At 31.5% G+C, this 20,668-nt stretch overlaps 1 protein-coding gene across 2 annotated transcripts in view; it reads right to left on the reverse strand.

Moving 5' to 3' along the window:
• LOC119612207 (dopamine receptor 1) overlaps positions 1–20,668 on the reverse strand; it is a 62,783-nt gene that overhangs the window by 23,649 nt on the left and 18,466 nt on the right. The window contains exons 1-2 of one of the 2 annotated variants that reach the window (XM_037967940.1): positions 12,389–12,453; positions 12,123–12,252 (exon numbers count right to left, since the gene is read on the reverse strand). In XM_037967940.1, the coding sequence (XP_037823868.1) occupies positions 12,123–12,199 (77 nt within the window). In that variant the 5' untranslated portion in view covers positions 12,200–12,252; positions 12,389–12,453. Of the gene's footprint in view, positions 1–12,122; positions 12,253–12,388; positions 12,454–20,668 lie in introns of those variants that run through there. The other variant, XM_037967939.1, reaches the window with a different exon arrangement.

Genomic DNA, 20,668 nt, shown 5'->3' on the forward strand with positions numbered 1-20,668 from the left:
ATAGCTTTCTAAGGAAAAAGTTCTAAATTGATCGAGTGAATTAACAATCGTACGGGGCAAGATCTGGACTATTTCGCAGTTTTCTGGGCGAATAGTTACTTCAAATGAATTAGTTATTTTGAGGGTTAATGTCTCCTGTGATATACAAATGCACCATGCCGCATTTTTAATATTATTATAACTTGTACCCCTTAAATTTAAAAACTTTATAGTAAGTATGTGCGCTTTATCGACTGAATGTAGAATATGAATTTCTGTTTTGCAAAGAAGTGTTTTTACTAAAATCAAAAAAACTTCATGTTAAAATAAAACTTAAACAAGTAAGAGTGTTATATTCGGCTGTGCCGAATCTCATATACCCACCATCAAACCGTATGCCGTAAAAGGGTGATATTTGGAATATGGCTTAAGTCAATTATTTGAACTAAGGAACACTCGTATTTTATTAACCAAAACTCTTTCCTGAAGGGAACCTTTTGTGAATTACCGACACATTCCGCATGAAATTCGGAGCGAATTTCATAACCGTATTTCATAACTCATATTTTTAAGCCAGTAATGATCGTTTAAGTAATTTTCTGAAGGGACCTTATATGAGCGGTAGGGTAAATTATGGACAGATCCTCCCTAAATTTGGTGGAGTGATTTTGGCACGCATTAAACTTATGTGCGTCAATTTTCGTCGCATTCATATTTTTAAGCCAGTAATGAGCATTGTAGTTATTTGCAGAGGGAGACCTTATATGGGGGAAGGGTCATTTATGGGCCGATCCAAAAAAATTGGTACGGAGGTTTTGGCTCGTAAGAAACTTACGTGTGTAGCATTTCATCGCTTTACTCGTATTTTTAAGACAGTAATGAGCGCTTAAGCTATTTCCTGAAGTGGACCTAATAGGGGGAGTAGGGCCAATTATGGACCAATCCACATAAAAGTTATTAAAAAGATGTTGGCTCGAGAGGAACTTAATTGAGTAAAATTTTATTGCTATATTCGTATTTTTTAGCCAATAATGAGCGTTAAAGTCATTTTCGGAAGGGGACCTTATTTGGGGGGGGGGGGGGTTTGGGCGTTGTTGTAGGGTCAATTATGGACCGATCCACATAAAATTTGGTGGAGAGATTTTGGCTCGTATAAAACTTACTTCTGTGAAATTTCATCGCTATACTTGCATTTTGGGGCCAGTAATGAGTGTTAAAGTCATTTTCAGAAGGGGACCTTATATGGGGGGTAGTGTCATTTATGGGCCGATCCTCAAAAAATTGGTTAAAAGGTTTTGGTTCGTAAGAAACTTACTTATACTGAATTTTATCGCTATACTCGAATTTTTAGGCCAGTAATTAGTGTTAAAGTCATTTTCTAAAGGGGACCTTATATGGGGGGTAGGGTCATTTATGGGCCGATCCTAAAAAAAATTAGTAGAGAGATTTTGGTTCCTAAGAAACATACTTATACCGAATTTCATCGTTATACTTGCATTTTGGGACCAGTGATGAGTGTTAAAGTAATTTTCAGAAGGGGACCTTATATGGGGGGCACGGTCATTTATGGACCGATCCTCAAAAAATTTGGTAGAAAGATTTTGGCTCATATGAAACATATTTATGTCGAATTTCATCGATATACTTGTACTTCTAAAGCAGTTATGCCCATTAAAGCTGTTTTTTGGAGGTCCGCTTGTATGGGGGCTATCCGAAAAAGTGGACCGATATTGCCCATTTTCAATACCAAACAAACCTTAACAATAGAGAATATTTATGCAAAATTTCAACTGTCTAGCTCCTCTCGTGTGGTCCCTATCGTGATTTCAACAGACAGACGGACGGACGGACGGACGGACAGACGGACGGACATGGCTAGATCGTCTTAGAATTTAATAAGGACCCGAAATATATATACTTTTATGGGTCTATGACCAATATTTCGATGTGTTACAAACGGAATGACAAAATCAATATACCCCCCATCTATTTTGATGGTGGGTATAAAAATCGATTATTTAGTGTTACAAAAATATTTCAAGTGTTTCACTAAATTAGGCGTATACTTAATATTTTTAATATCAAGAAAAAATTAACACGTATACGTACAGGTATCATTAAAAACAGCAGCGTTATTTTTAAAATGTGAAACTATCCGCATGAAATGAAGACGATGTTTTATTCTATTTGACAAGAGCTACAACTTTGTAGGACTATTGATTCAAAATTATTGCTGTCTCAAAAAAACTTAGATAAACTAAGTTCAACGTAGTTAAGCTAACAATACATTGTAAATATGTATCTTGGTGTTCTATTCTTGTGAACTATTCTGGAACCTACGAGTATATATAATAAACAAGGCCAATATGGCTATTTGTTCCTGCAAGAAGACTTTTGGTACTAGCAGGGGAATTAAACGATTTCTGTCTATTTAACATTTCTTACATTCTGCGATTCATTAAAACTTTTAACCCAAGTATTATTCGATTTTGTTTGATCAAGTTACCGTTGTAAAACATGTCAGTTATTATGTTTAATGTCAATTATATTAATTTGTTGTTAATCTGATTAAAATGAGTGACCAGAAAAAAGTGCGTACTAAAATGTTTAAATATTTTCAACAAAACCCAACTTGGTCCTACAAAATGTTGGCCAAGCATTCAAAGGTTTGCCTTCAAACTGTTTTCAAAGTTATTAAACAGTACCGGGAGAACTTTTCCGTTGATAGAAAACCTGGCTCAGGTAGAAGGAATGGTCCACATGATGTTTTAAAGCCAAAAAATAGAAAGCATTTTCAACAGAGCTCCCAACACATCCGGTAGGAAAGCAGCCGGTGAGCTCAGTGCTCGGACTATTGGTACGAAAAGTTAAAGCTAATGCAGGTTTAAAAACATATAAGGTTCAAAAAGTTCCTGACAGTAACGCTGCTATAAATTTAGAGGCAAAAAACCGAGCACGGAAATTAAAGTTAAATTTTAATGGATGACGAAACGTATGTTTTGACAGATTTTTCGCAATTTTCTGGTCAAAAATTTTATGTTGATGATGCTCGTTGGAATGTTGAAGAAAAGTTTAGGACCCAAAAGCAGACAATATTTCCCAAAAAGTTCTTGGTATGGCAAGCAATATGCAGTTGCGCAAAAGAAGCCAATCATTTGTTACAACGGACTCTATAAATACCGAAATTTATATCAAGGAATGTTTACAAAAAATGCTGTTTTCATTCATAAGACTTCATAATGTGTCCACTTATTTTTGGCCTTATTGGCATCCTGTCACTGTGCTGAACAAGCCCTTGAGTGGTACAAGAACAGTAATGTGGTATTTGTACCATGAGAGGCAAATCCTCCAAACTGCCCGGAGCTAGGGCCAGTGGAGAGATATTGGGTTCTTGTAAAAGAAATTGAAGAGCACAAAAAAGGTGTCTAAAAGTGTGGTAGATTTTAAACTGAGATGGACTACCTGTTCGAGCAAAGTGACGGAAAGCACACAAAAATACCAAAACCTTTCGTCGATAAGTGCTTAGATCCTACAAAGTATTATTATACCCAGTAATACCCAACACCCAGTTGCGATGAGAATAAAAGCAGTGTATTATTTCTTGACAGGTGCTACAACTTTGCCTCAGAGAGTAAATCAATCACTTTTTTGCAAAAATGACATCGGGGCCACAAATCTTTGGGGGCTCATAAAAGAGTGCATGACTTTGGGCAAAACTACGACACACGGGTTTAAATTTTTCGGTTTTTATCACGTATTGATATCAGTATTTTGTTATATTTTCATGACTTAAAAATGTACACACAGAGTAATAAGTCATAATGGCACAAGTTAGAAATCATACTGTGAAGTAAAAACAGGTAACATTTAAGGCCAGACATTATACCAGTTCCTTCTTAGAATATTAATTTTATATTCATTTGAAATTCTACACAAATAAGTTTTATATAAACTGTTATACCATCATTGGTATTGTTATAAAATCTTCTAAAGTTTCTAAAATCTAAAATTTCTCTATCAAATTCTCTATAGTTTGGTACATAATTGATCCCCCTTCTAAGCTTTATAGATTTCAAATTAATAACGATTTTGTAATTGATATGTTTATAAGGAAATCTTTAATCTAAATTATGTGGGAATCGGTGCATAATATACCACCTTCTTATAGCAGGTGTAGGATAACATATAGTCGTTCATGATCAACTATATTTTTCTATTTTGTTTAAATGCATTTATATATACTGCATACCTATATACATCTGTACATATCTATGTATATAAACCACATATACGTCGTTTGTTTATTTATAAATGGATATTTTACTTCTTCAGTACATGCACTGGTATTGTAATGGATATGCTTGGTATGGTGTTGGTTACACATACATTCACGTTGGTGTGTACATTTTAAATTAACGTAGTTTTTTGTGAGTGACAAAACTTTTTCCTGTTTTTTCTTTTGTTTATGAGTTGTTATAACATTTTATGACTCTCTTCGTTCTTATTCGTTGTGTTCACTATGTGTTTATTTATTTATTTATTTTTTTTGTTAATTTATTTGTACATTTATGAGTGTGTGGAGTTGTTTAATATTGTGACAGTTTCCATAAGGACAAATAATATTGAAGTTTAAAAAAATCTTAAAAATTAAGAAAATTTATCAGAACTACTTATATCATCAGCCTAGAGATATTTATTACTCAGCAAAAACTTGGTAATGACTTGTACTTACACAACAACTAACTTTTCATGATTACTTTATACCGTTTGCATTACTTTAAGATACTCTACTAATGAGTTACATATTATCATATACTTAAGTGCTTATTTTGAGATCAGTCAATTTAAAAACCCAATCTGTGAAAACTAAAGACCCGTTAGTAGTCTATATAAAAGAACACAAATTGGATCGAACCACATAATATACCTATAGTTGATGGAACAAATTGTTAAATTTTAGCATAATAATTTTTGAAAAAACTAAACTTTTGCTATGGAATTGCCCATATTTTTAAAAATGAACTTTTATTTGTACTCGTTGAGGTTTCATTTTATTTAGCAATGACTGGTTAAAATTTATGTATTTTTATGTGTAAATTATGCACTTTAAGTGACGTAAAGACAACAGAAAAAAATAAATAAAAACATAGAAAATGAAATAAAAACGACACAAAATAGTCTCATATGTGCTGTTTAACAAAATAAAAAATACTATTAAAAAAAACTAAATAAAAAAATTCTTATACAATTTTTAATATAGAATTTAAAATTAACAAAAAAACAAAATAAAGCAAGCAACAAAAAAAAATAATGTTTTCATTCTAACATGGCAAAAATTTAATCTGTTTTTTAATTGAATCAAAAACATAAATTTTATATAATTTTTATGAGATCATGTCACAAAACATTTAGAATTAATTTAAAGCAATAAAAATATATATTTAATGGCATGAAATGTAATGAAAATTTGTATAAAAGTCCTTTCGTAGTCCTTAAATTTTTTAGACAGTTTAAAGCAATTAAAACAAAAGGATTTAATATTCTCGGCATAACAACCACTGCCAACAGTCACATAGTAAATGCTGTGCCATATACTCTAAGGCAGAGGAGGAAAGAAAAATTTGTCCTTAATTTAATGCCCAAAATAACAAAATAATTATTTTTTCCCAGTTTAAGCCGCCAGCAGCAGTACCATAAAAAGGACCATGTTAAATGATAAGATTTTATAACCGTAGATTACTCACCTTTTTTTAAAGAAAGTCCGAACATTTTTTTACATTGGATTTTCACTATTAAAAACTGTTTTAATTTATTCCATTTTTTTGTCATTTTGTAATAGACAGCATAAATATTCTGCTGCTAGAGGTAGACATGGTGTAAAATTATTTTTGTGTTTTTTTTTTGTTTCAGGGTTTTACCGAAACGCTTTTAAAACATTTGACAATCAAATAAATAAATTTTGTCAAAGTCAAATGACAGCAATTCATATAAAATAATGCTGTTGAATACATTAGAATGCAAATAAATGTTGAATATTTTAACAGGACTTTTGGTAATGAAATTTAATTTTTTTAAAGACAAAACAAATTACTATGACATTTAGTTGATAGGCCTGAAACATTTTCATTAAATTTAGAATTTTCTACAGAAAGGGACAGAAAAGGCACAATTTACACGGGCTAGTTCCATTTCTGTAAAATTTTTCGCTTTCCTTTAAACTTTGACACCGCAAATGTTTATACATAGGAAGCCTAGTTTCGGTAATTTTATTTGTTTGTCATTGATTTATATTCGTAAGGAATAACTAACTAACTAACTAACTAACTATACTACACTAACTAAACTAACTAAACTAACTAACGAACACTAACTACTAACGAACGAACGAACTAACTAAACGAACTAACTACTAACTAACGAACGAACTAACTAACGAACTAACATAACTACGTAACTAAACGAACGTAACTGAACGACCGAACTAACTAACGAACTAACTAACGAACTAACTAACTAACTAACTAACTAACGAACTAACTAACTAACTAACTAAACTAAACTAACTCACTAACTAACTAACGTAACTAACTAATCTAACTAACTAACGAACTAACTAACTAACTGAAACTAACTAACTAACAACTAACTACTAACTAAACTAACTAACTAACTAACTAACTAACTAACTAACTAACTAACTAACTAACTAACTAACTAACTAATTTGGACGCGGGTGTTGGATGTATTGCATGCTTAAAGGAACCAAAGTTTGTATAATCTACACAATAATTTTACGTCCCAAGTGAACTTGGGAAACAAGAGGATCAGCCCTGCTTCGAAATCGTGATCTCTAAGATTTCATAAAACAATACATTTTCTAAAAGAAATCAACTTCCTACCTTCACTATGAAAATTTATAAAAAAAAACATTTTTCATAATTGTCAAATTGCATAACGCTTAAATAGTTTAAATTATGTCATTCTGTCTGTTCTTACATCAAAATATATTTAAAAAAACTAATCAATAGGAATTTTTTAATAAAAAATATATTTTTCGTAATAAAAAAAGTACGACATTAAACTTCCTTTTATCTTCATGTTTAAAGCATCATCATAACATATCACTTTTTATTTTCTTATTCTCACCATCAAAAGACATTGGGGTATATTGACTTTGTCATTCCGTTTGTAACAAGTCGAAATATTGGTCTATGACCCATAAAAAGTATATATATTCTGGATCCTTATTAGATTCAAATCTAGCTATGAATGTACTTCCGCCTGTCTGTCTGTATGCGTGTCTATCTGTCCAAACGAAAAGAGCTAGAGAGCTGAAATTTTGAAAGTTTTTTTTTGGTATTCAAAATGGGCAATATCGGTCCACAAATTCACCTTGCCCCTATACAAGAACATTAATAAATGATTTTACGGTCCATATAAAGTCATCCTCAGAAAATAAATTTAACGTCCATAACTGGCTTAAAAATACCAATATAGAAACAAAATTCGACATAACAAGTTTTACTGAAATCATATTTTATGAGTATTGGTCCATAGTAGATAAAAAGATGAAATAATACTATTACGTTCATTTGCGATAATAAAAGTAATCTAATGAATTAGTTGGTAACAAACACCAAGAGAATATAATCATAAGGTATAGATAGGGTCACCTTTCGAAATCCGTTTGATTTTTCATGTTGGGTATATAAGATTCGGCACAGCCGAATATGGCACTCTTACTTATTTTATTTTTTGTTTTTATTAAAAGATACATCAGTTTTATTATGACAACTTTGACATTCATTCTAAATATATAAACATTGACATGCTTTCACTTTAAATGTTCTTTTCTCCTTCTTTTTTATTAATATTATATATTTTTTTTTAAATCGTGAGCAAGCTACATAAAGTTTTATTGATTGTACAAGTCAATTTTATATGGTTTAGACATACTGCAAACGTAATCATACTTCTAGACACGAACAAGACATTATTATTTCTTCAAAAATGTTTATATTATTTTGACATGAAAATGGTAATAGTTGGTGCTTAACTCAGTGTAAAGTTGACCAAAATATACTTAGATATAAAGTTGGAATTTTGAAGCGAAAAATATGATATTATATTATTTAATAATGACAAAAGTCTAATCGTTTGTTATCACATTTGTCATATAAATTTTAAACTATGAAATTTGAGAAACATCGATAAAAAAGTACAGTCGGTCATGTCTGATCATATGGTACCCTATTTAGCCCGTAAGTAAGAGCTTGACGAATCGTATGTGTAGAGTGATTTTCGAGTAGAGTCTTTCTTTTATACCCACTATCAAAAAAGATGGGGGGTACATTAATTTTGTCATTCCGTTTGTAACACATCGAAATATTCGTCATAGACCCTCAAAAGTATATATATTCTGGGTCTTTATTAAATTCTAAGACGATCTAGCCATGTCCGTCTGTCTGTTAAAAACACGACAGAGTCCGAACGGAATGAGCTAGAGGGTTGAAATATTTTCAGTAGGTAAGGTTTGTTTAGTATTGAAAATGAGCCATATCGGTCCACGTTTTCGGATAGCCCCCATGCAAGTGGACCCCCGAAAAACATCCTTAACTGGCATATATGTTTTAAAAGTGTAACTATAGCGATGAAATTCAACATAAATAAGTTTTAAGAGAACTCCCTGCGAGGATGAGTCCATAATTGACCCTACCCCCCATATAAGGACTCTTCAGAAAATGACTTTAATGCTCATTACTCGGTTAAAAATACGACTATAACGATAAAATTTGACATAAGTAAGTGTCTTGCTATAAAAAATCTCTCTTCCACAGCTTATGTGGATTGGTTCATAATTGACCCTACCCCCCATATAAGATCCCCATCAGAAAATGACTTTAACTCTCATTACTGGCTTAAAATTTCGAGTATCGCGATGAAATTTTACATAAGTAAGTTTCAAGCCAAAAACTCTCTACCAAATTTTATGTGGATCGGTCCATAATTGACCCTACAGAACAATTGTTTTTACCGTCAACTCTTTCAAGTTCGATTAATTAGTTCCTTTATTCCAACAACCATCAGCTTTGAACAACAATTTTCTAAATAGAATTATAAGATAAAAATATAACCTTAAATAGAATTTAATTTCATAAAATTTCCTATAAGTTGAGGCTAAACATTTCCGTCTATGAATGCATAAGGGAGAAAATAGAAATAAAAAAGGAAATCCTTTTTATATTGTTTTAACTGCGTGTTTGCGTAAATAAATTTTCCTATGACTTGATATTGGAAAGCTAAAAATATCTCATATTTACTAATAAACTTTATTGATTGAATTGTGAATTAATATGTACATGTGTAATTCTGTATATATGTATGTGTGTAGGTAGATAATCATATATTAGAGTATTTTTAACACCTGACTTTATATTGTCCATAAAAAAGGAAAAAAAAGGAATCTCAATAAATTTGATGACAAAGATTGTCATATTGTAAATATTGAAATCTTTGGGTTGGTAAATAAACACTGTTTATTCAGGTGTAAATTAGTAAAGATTTCATTGTGCTTTTCTTTAACTTTCAGCATTGTCTTTTTTAGGTCGTATAATATATAGGATTTTTATGTGAGCATGTGAGTTTTAAATCAATTTAATGCTCAAAATCTATAAAATTGTTTATTTACTGCTCCTCTTTGAAGAACTATTTTCCTTTTACTTCTAAGCCATAATTCAGTTTTAGTAATTTTTTGCTTGAATTCCTTATCGTACCTCTTACCCAAATCCTAAATTGTCTGCCTCTTAGTTTTCTACATTTTTCTCCTTTCAACACAGGATTTTTTTACGAAAATGTAAGTGTGTTAATGTCTGTATTTGTGTCTGTGTTGTAAAAATAAAATATTTATGAATATGGGTGTGTGTGTGAGTGCGTGTGAGCATGGCTTTGTAATTTGTTTAGCAGCATGTGTTTTTTTCTGTGTAAATAGAAGACTTTGAAAATGACATCAAAAAGGATTTATTATACCTTTTACAATTTATGACACAATGACTACAATGAGTTGTTATATTTTGTTGTCGTACAAATAATAAGAAAAGGAGAGGGATGTAATAATCAAACAAAAAATAAAAAATAAATAAATCCCTTTTAAATTCTCTAAGTATTTGGCCACTTTTCTACCATTGGCCATTAAGTGGTCTAATCCCTAAGAAAACCACTCTGTTGCTTAGTACTGTGTTGACCAAATACAATTTAAATTTAAATCATTGCAAAACCCCAACATAAATATTTAAATAAATAAACAATTTATTGCACTTGCCAACGTATGAATATTTATGTGTTTGAAACCGTATAATAATTGTTACAAATATAAGATTAAGGCAAACCAGATGGCAGAGAAAAATGGTTTCATTGTATGGCTGGGTGCAAACAAATGTTTTTCTATACAAAAAACTCAAATAAATTTCTTTGAATAATGTTAAAAAGTAATAGTAAATGGAAAAACTGAAATTAATATCAAAGTAAATCAAGGTATGTGGCCTCCCGTAGGCTAATGATTAGAGTTCTAGTCTGGTAGACCGGAGGTGATGGGTGCGATACCCACCTGAGGCACTGGTTAAGGAGCGCACAACAGGCCCGTTGGAGGCATAGGTGTATTTCTCCAGATGGCTGTATACATACTCCTTCTTTCAAACAAACAAACAAACGAACAAACGAACGAAAGAACGAACGAACGAACGAACGAACGAACGAACGAACGAAAAACGAACGAACGAACGAACGAACGAAACGAAACGAACGAACGAAGAACGAACGAAGAACGAACGAACGAACGAACGAACAACGAACGAACGAACGAACGAACGAACGAACGAACGAACGAACGAACGAACGAACGAAACGAACGAACGAACGAACGAAAACGAACGAACGAACGAACGAACGAACGAACGAAACGAACGAACGAACGAACGAACGAACGAACTAACGAACGAACGAAAAGAACGAACGAACGAACGAACGAACGAACGAACGAACGAACGAAAACTAACTAACTAAACTAACGAACTAACTAACTAACTAAACTAAACGAACTAACTAACTAACTAACTAAACTAACTAACTAACTAACTAATAACTAACTAACTAACAACTAACTAACTAACTAACTAACTAACTAACTACTAACTAACTAACTAACTAACTACTAACTAACTAACTAACTAACTAACTAACTAACTAACTAACTAACTAACTAACTAACTAACTAACTAACTAACTAACTAACTAACTAACTAACTAACTAACTAACTAACTAACTAACTAACTAACTAATTTTTTTTTTCTCATTTTGTTGTACGGTGTTATGACATATTAATATGTTTATATGTTTACATATTATATCTATTTTACCAGCTTCATTCAATTTTAGATACTTAAAGTATATAAAATGATTTATGTGTAAACAACAACAGTATCGCTCCCATTACTAAAAACCATCATTATAGTCATCATCATTATTATATTATCATTACGGACCATATGCAGATGACACAATTATAAATACAATATAAGAACGAATAATAAATCAAATAAAAATGTATAGTCGGGAATGGCCGACCATATGATAGCCTAGACCAGTGAATATGTTAAAAATGTGGATTATTTTTCTAATAATAAAGCATGAGCACAAGGTTTACATGGACACACAGACTGACAGACGGACGGACATAGCTTAATCGACTCAGAAAGTGACTCTGAGCCGATTGATATACTTCAGGATGGGTGTAGGACCAATACGTATAATACCCTTCTCACTATAGTGGTGTAGGGCATAACAACAAGAACAAAAAAAAAAAATACATGAAATTTCTGTAAATGACCAATATTTTATCAACCACCACCCCATCATCATCACTGTTGTCAACATCATCATGTTGAAGCCACCATCATTTGCAACGTCCTTAATAGTATTTTATGAATATTTTTAGTTTATTCTTTTATATATTGTATATTTTCAGAGATTTAATGATTTAGTGATTATATGAGTTAAAATAAATATATAAATTTGTATATAAAATATGTATGTACTAATACAACGTATGTATATATTAGTATATGTAACAGATTATATGCAGACTTACCTCAGTGGATCTTTTATGTGTATATAACGATCTAAGGATATTGCACATAAATTTAATATGGACGCCGTTGAACACATTACATCAAAGGCAACCCATGTATCACAAAATTGTGCACCAAAAATCCAATAACCTACAAAAGAAAAAAATCCATATATTATGAGAAAAGTTAAGTCAATACATATGTAGTATGTATGTTTCTGTGTATGTTCCAGTCTATATATTTCCACAACTCTTTTATATTTTGGTAGAGGATACAAAATATTTACTTAAAATAGTAGAATGTAATTAAAACTGCACGTGAATTTATTTAGCTAGTACATCCTCATTAATTATATTTAGAATTTAAGATTAGAGTTTCAAAATTCAGTTTATTTTTTTATAAAGAAATTTTGCTTTCTTTGGGACCTTGTTATTTAATAATTTATTTAACTTGTCAACGCATAATAAACAATTTTTGAAATTTAAATAATGAGTTTTTTTAAAACAATAAGTTCATATAAGCATTAATTTTAATTACTGAGAATATTAAAGATTACTGCAAAAAAAATATTTTTATTTTAAACAATAAAAATGTTAATGTTAGAAATTTAATTAACAGTTGTTAGCAGAACAAAAAACGCTGACATATAAATACAAACAATGCTCAACAACTCTTTATTAAGCAAATCACAAGGACGTCTAACGGGAAAACTTCTACAAGCGAAGCTAAAATTAAATCTGAATATGTATATATCTATTTTGTGTATTTCGATGTGTAGACTTGATGGACCATTTTGTTTTCATTTCTATAATGATCTAGAATTTCTATAATATTCTTAAGCTATAGTCTCGACTATAGATTCGATAATAGCTCGACTGAACTATATATTCTATAATCTTGATTATAAACTCAGTCTCCACTGTAGACTGGACAATAACTTCTACAATAGACTAGATTAGAGTAAAGAGGCTAGGTGAAATATTGGACCAATTTGTAATAATTCCAGTTTAACCAGTATTTTGTAAATTTTATAAATGGAAAGAAATTAGTATTTTTCACTTAAAACCTTTAAACGAAGTTGTCCACTACATAGGTGAATCTTTCAATAGCAAACTGTATATACTGGCGGTATGCATTTACATCAAAGGCGCTTTCAAAAACGTGCACACAGATACTCTTATCCAATCCCTAGACCAGTATTATGTCGACCGGGTGCTCCGTAACTGGATTAACTACATGCTAAGGAACAGATGGATAAGCTGCGAGATGAATGATATAGCAATCAGGAAAATGGTATTTCGCGGTATACCACAGGATGACACTTTTCATCTTTACTCTCGTTTACCACGATTAATAGCCTCCTAAGGACCCTAACGGAGAAAAGAATTAGACCTGTCTGCTATGTAATACTTTTAAAGGGAAATGATCCAAATTACTTGTGAGAAGAGTCGAGGAGGCTATGAATACGGCCTTGAGCTGGGCTCAACCGAGAAGCCTTAATGTTAACCCGGCAAAGACGGAAATCTGTCTTTTCACAAGAAAGACAAAAATTTCTACGTATACTGAACCGTGCTTCCTATGCAAGAAGATACCGGTCACAGACAAAGTTAAGTACTAAGGGGTAATCCTTGACCGGAAATAAAAATGGAGACAACACACAACAAATCACATCGGTGCTGGGCGATATGAAGAAGAACTATAGGCATGAAATTGGGTCTTAGTCCCACTATGACAAATTGGCTTTATAAAAGTGTAATTAGTCCAATTCTAGCTTATGCTTCACTAATCTGGTGGACTGCTTTGGACAAAAAGTGTAATATCAAACTCCTACAGGAAGTTCAGCGTACATGCTGCTTGGGTGTAAGTGGTTCCATGTATAATACTTCAACCAAGGCTCTGGAAACGTTGCAGGACAAAAAAAAGAGGGAAATAATTCGGTAACTTCGGTAACAAAAAATATTCATAAATAAACTCAACATCTTTTAGAAAATTTACCTAGCACTATTATTTATTTTTAATATATGTAACAAATTTAAGAGTTAACCTTATGGATGAAAATAATAGTGGTAGGTAAATTTTCTAAAAGATGTTGAGTTTTCCTTAATTAATTTGTCACTTAAAAAACATTAGGTAGGCATATTATATATCAATGGAAAGGTAATTTTTTCTACTTCTCAAAACTGTATATAATTTTTGAACATTAAAAAATTCGCGGAATACTTTTTTAAAAAAAATTAAAAAATGTTTTTTATTCAGTTTTTGCGAAGATACAAATTTTTCAAATTGCAATAAAAATTTTATTTATGAATATTTTTTGATGAAATTTTACAGTTAGGTAGACGTTTTTACTCAAAATCCAAAATTAAATAAAAATTTTGAATTTTCTTATTAGAAATCCCGGAATTCCCAAAAAAGTTTTAAAAAATCCCAAAAATGGGATTTTTTGGTTTTTTGCCTATTATATCCATACCAGGGGCGGGGTTATCGAAACCCGTTACAAAATGATTAAGAACATATTGGGTCATATAAAACAGGCCACTATCATTTGATATCGACTATGCGATTTGAGAATTTTTGCTCAAAATTGAATTTTCCATAAAAAATAGGGTTTTTTTTTGGATGGACCTGGTCCCCTCGGTATCAAAAATTTTTAGGTTTTGTTTCATTTATCGTATTTTATGTAAAGTCTGCTTTCCAAAAAGTATAAATTCTATATACATCTTCTTAGAAACTTTTTAGATAACTTAAAAAGAAAAAGATACTTTTTTCCCAAAAAAAAAAAATGGCAAAAAATCGCCTTTTTTTAATTTTTTAAATTAAAATGCCTATAACTTTGGACTCAGTCATGATTTTTACATAATTCTTTCACTGCTTGATATATAAACTTGTTGTTAAGCGAATAAAAAAATATGGCTAAAATCGGGAATATTTGGACCCGCTATTATCAAAAAACTAAAGTAAGGACGGTAAAAATTTTAAAATTTTAATTTTCAAATGCGAATATCTCCTAAACTATAAGAGATAATTTACTGCGACTGCGATGAGGAGATTCTATATACGATTTTTTTTTTAAATCGGAACTCAAATGAAGAAATAGGATCGTTTTAAAAATTTAACATAGCCGAGGTGTCCTAATTTGAGGACCCCCGCCGGGCCCCTGGTTGGCCTATAAGGTCCAAATTCAAAACCTAAACTCGACAACACCTCCTCTTTGTGCATACCAAATTTCATTAAAATCGGATTAACCGTTTAGAAGTTATTATTTCCCTCTTTTTTTTTCCTATATCACTGTGCGTTGCTTGATATTCCACCCATTGAAAAATATTTAATGAGGCGGCGCTTACTTCAGAAAGGCTTTTTACTTTAGACGCGCTGGTCAAAAGCGGTTAGCTGTTAGGACACATCACCAATGTATACTGGACACATTGGAAGGTCAAACACAATCATCGGACGTGTCTGATCGCATATCGTTGGAAACTTTAAAACGCTGATCCCAGATAGAATGTCTTGGCCAAGCGGAACATTACAGCAAATACCAGTAGGAATCCCTTGCTACACGGATAGTTTTAAATTGATGGACAAAGTGAACCTGGGGTTCTTATTGAAAACCCAGAAACAGAAATATGTATACCATTGTTTACCTAATCATAACACAAGCTTCCAGGCAGAAGTCCGAGCAACAACGGAATGTGTAAATTGGATTAGAATGGCGTCCACAGGACTTAATATATTTACTGACAGCCAGAAGGCAATTAGGGCGATATCAAGTGATAGAATTAAATCTAAGACCGTATTGTATTGTAAGAAAGATTTAACTGAATATTCTCCCAGAGGTAAGGTATACATCATATGGGTACCAGGCCACTCGGGAGTAGTCGGCAATGAAATGGCGAATGTAATTGCTTTACAGGGAAGGGAGCTTGAGGTAGTTAACCTGACGAACGCAAAACCTTTCGACGCAACAAAAGCTAAATTAAAACAAGTTAGAGTGCTATATTCGACTATGCCGAATCTTAAATACCCTCCACCAGCAAGCTACTTTTTATTGAAACCCATCTAACTATCTAATTTTTAGATAACTCGCTAAAATTTTTTCCGAACTAATTTTGATTAGGTCCAGAAAAATTTAGAATGATTTATCTATACACAGAACATACTCATGTCGAATTTTATCCGGATATAATAATTTAATAACGAATTAAGCGGTATTAAGTGATTTTCAAAAGTTAACCTTATTAATCAATGAAATATGCGCGTTTAGGCGATTTTAGGAAGTGGACTTTATATAGGAACTATGAGCAATTAAAGGCCTATCCGGAAATAATTTCGTAGAGTGATTTATGTAAAGAAAAAACATATAAGTGTCGAATTTTCTCAAGATAACTTTATTTCACAATGAAATATGTGCGTTTAAGTGATTCTTAGAAGTGGACCTTATATGCGAGCTATGACCAATAATGGACCGATCCGAGAAAAAAGTGGTAAAATGATTTGTACACAAAACTTATTCAAGTCGAATTTTATTCCTACAGCTTTAGAATTCAATGAAATATATGCGTGTAAGTGATTTTCGGAAGTGGACCTTATATGGGAACTATGACCAATTATGGGCCTATTCGGGAAAAATTTCGCAGAGTGATTCATATTTGAGCAAAACATGTTTGTGTCGAATTTTATCAAGATAGCTTTATTTGATAATGAAATATGTGCTTTTAAGTAATTTTCGTAAGTGGGCCTTATATGGGAGTTATGACCAATAATGGACCGATACGTAAAAAATTATTTTGTAAAATGATTTGTACGTACACAAAACATAGTCAAGTCGAATTTTATCCCGATAGCTTTAGAATTCAATGAAATATATGCGTTTAAATGATTTTCGAAAGTGGACCTTATATGGGAGCTATGGCCAATTATGGGCCTATCCAGAAAAAATTTCGTAGAGTGATTCATGTTTAGGCAAAACATATTTGTGTCGAATTTTATCAAGATAGCTTTATAATTCAATGAAATATATGCGTTTAGGTGATTTTCGGAAGTCGACCTTATATGGGAGCTATGACCAATTATAGGCCTATCCGGAAAAAGTTTCGTAGAGTGATTTATATTTAGACTAGACATATTTGTGTCGAATTTTATCAAAATAGCTTTATTTGACAATGAAATATGAGCTTTTAAATGATTTTCGGAAGTGGGCCTTATATGGGAGCTATGACCAATAATGGACCGATCCGTAAAAAATTTGGTAGAATGATTTGTATGTACACAAGACATATTCAGCTCGAATTTTATCACAATAGCTTTATTCATCAATGAAATATGTGCGTTTAGGTGATTTTCGGAAGTAGACCTTATATGGGAGCTATGATCAATTGTGGACCGACTGAGGTCTACGTTGATATTATGATTTCTGTTTATATTATATTTGAATGTACAAAATTTTGTGTTAATACCGATATATTTGAGGGAGTTTTTAACGATAACCTAATTTTCGGGAATATATACCTTTGTATGGGGGCTATAGGAAATATTGGATCGACTGTAAAGATTTTGAACATAATTGATCACTGCCCTAAAAAAATAATGTATGACAAAATTCATCGAAATATCTTTGGTAGTTTCTGAGAAAACTTCAAAAGAATTAGGAAAAAAGGAATTTTTTTCGAGGTGGTCTGAAATTTTTACTCATAACTTTTTACGTTGTGAACCTATTTTGCTGATTTTCAATACCAAACTGCTTAGGATAACAATAAATATTTTGGGTAAATTTGGTTGATTTCCTTTACTTAGTTTTAACGTGAGCGTGTTTTACACAGACAGACGGAATTTCATAAGGACCCAGATTATATATACTTTGTTGGGTCTTAGATGAATATTTCTTGGTGTTACACATGGAACGACAAACTTATATATACCCTCTATCACCACTGATGGTGGTGGAGGGTATAAATATGTGTGAGAGAATCCCATAAGGCCTCTTGGAATAGTGGAATACGAACACATTTATAGAAAATTGGAGGTGCGGATTCAGACGAGTGTAGAGCATATAGAAACTCTGGAGCTCTTTCTTTGCCTCTTTCAGGAATTCGTCGAAGTTAGATTCAAGTATCTTGGAAGTGATGTTATTCCAGAAATAACATTCCTGACTAACACCGATCGGAAAATTCTTAGGAATTACGTTCAGGAAACTGAGTTTCTGAACATTGAAAAATAATACATTCAGTGAAAAGTTTTTTCATGAAAAGGAGCGCACAATAGTTCCAATAGTGGCCTAGGTGTATTTCTTCGGATTGGATCCTATCAACCTAACCTAGTTTTATTTATTTGAATTTAAATTAAATAAAAGTTTTCTCACATATAAGAATAAATCACAGCAATTACAAATTGTAAATATTTAGTTTTCAAATATTTAATTTGTACACAAAATGAAATAAGTACCTTAAAATACTATCTATTACTATAAATTCATATATTTATGTCTTAACACTTTGTTAAAATTTTGTTAAATATTAAATGGCTATTTATTATAATGATTTTACTTTGTATTTTGAAAAACGTTACAAAATAACTAAATTATTCATAAATGAACAAACTAGTATGTTTAATAATGGTAAATGCAATTATTTACTCTATTTCCTGAGGAAGAAATTTTAAACACATAACTAATATGAAATAATAGATTTTTTAGATAGACTTGTCATAGAATTTCATATGGTAATAAAAAACAAGTTGAATATAAATAATAATATTATTTATGCAAAATTGTGTAATATTGCTATCATATCACTTTTAAAGCCAAAATATCCATTTGAGCTCTATCGTGCTTTAAACAAAAGATCTGAGAAAAAGGCTGCTGAAATCTGGCCAGACCATCATAGTGAATCTGTATTATGACCTCAGAAAATTTTGTTCAGGAATTGATCTTTATATAAAACTGATCTATGTCGATTAATTTACTCATATTTAAAAGTTAATTATAAATATTTACCATTCTCTGGAAGATGTCAGATACATATGTATGATAAATGAGGTCCGATTGTTACAGTACTTTGCTGTATGATTTCGGAGAAACTTACATGTGAACAAGTTAGAGAGCTATATTCGGCTATGAGAAATCTTAAGGGTAGCTTAAGAAGTGGATATTATATGGAAGGTATCTATTAGCAATTATGAACCGATAAACTTTCTCTTGATGATTTATATACATATATACTTTAAACATATTCATGACAAATATTATCCCCTTATTATACCCTACATCACTATAGTGAGCAGAGAGTAATATGCGTTTGTGCTGATGTTTGTAACACTCAAAAGTATTGATTCTAAACTTACCTTAAAGTATACCAATCGGCTCAGATTCACTTCCTGAGTCGATTGAGATATGCCCGTTCGTCCGTCTGTCTGTGTGTCCATGTAAACCTTGTGCGCATGCTACAGGTCGCAATTTGTAAGATAATTTGATGAAAGGACGAACGCTTTTGAAAATGGTTGAAATCGGTGCATTATTTCACCTAGCGCCCATACAACCGGACCCCCCGAATAGGGGTTTTGAGCTCATAATTATGTTAAATTTTCTAGTTTTTCAACAAAAATTGGAAAAACTTAGTTTTATACAAGATCGGGCCTTATTTGACCCTATCCCCCATACAAAGTTCCCTTCAGAAAATGACTTGAATGTCCACAATTTACTTATAAACACTAGTATCACGATGAAATTTGGCACTAATAAGTTTCATATAAATATAAATATCGACAATAAATTTTATAAGGATCGGCCCAATTTTCGCCCTAGCCCCCATAAAACTGGACCTTCCGATTTGGGCCTTTTCTTTCCAAAAATCGGCACAACTATTTTTTCACAATTTTTGTGAATCGATGTTTAACAGCTAACTGATGTTTAAGAGCTAACTACTTAGAACAATAGTAAATATTTTCGATTTATTTGCTTAGTTTTGAATTAAACGTGTTTAAGGCGCTTAAACAGACAGAGCAAAATCGACTCAGATTTTGGGTGTCAAATTAATATTTCTGGGTGTTACACACAGAATGACAAATTTATATGTATATACCCTCTATTACCACCGATAATGTTAGATGGTATAAAAATTATACTATGATTCCTGAAATTCGGAAAGGACTTTTAATTGGACCTATGGGCAGTGTTGCCAATTTAGCACTTTTAGTGCTAGATCTAGCACTTTTTAAACTCATTTAGCACCAAAAAAATTAATCTAGCACCTAGCATTTTTTTTAGCATTTTTACTTTTTTTTCTAGCATTTTTTGAACATTTCGTATTTTAATAATTTTTTAATTAATTTTAACTATTTTTCCGCAAAAATATGTTTAACATTTTATGTACTAAAATCGCTAACTAACAACACTGTAGGTACTAAAAAATACAACAGTGTGGATTATTAGTGTTTTCAACAATGACAACAATTTAAATAACTGACAATTGCTTACACACACACACACACGTCATGCAAACAAACAAGAAAGAAAAAAAATCAAGTAATTTTTTGTTTTAAATTAAACTAAAGTCAAACAAAAATTCAATAATAA

The sequence above is a fragment of the Lucilia sericata genome, unplaced genomic scaffold (assembly GCF_015586225.1).
Source record: "Lucilia sericata isolate MDLA Ls3-8-SP2 unplaced genomic scaffold, ASM1558622v1 Contig001625F_arrow, whole genome shotgun sequence".
Classification (NCBI taxonomy): domain Eukaryota; kingdom Metazoa; phylum Arthropoda; class Insecta; order Diptera; family Calliphoridae; genus Lucilia; species Lucilia sericata.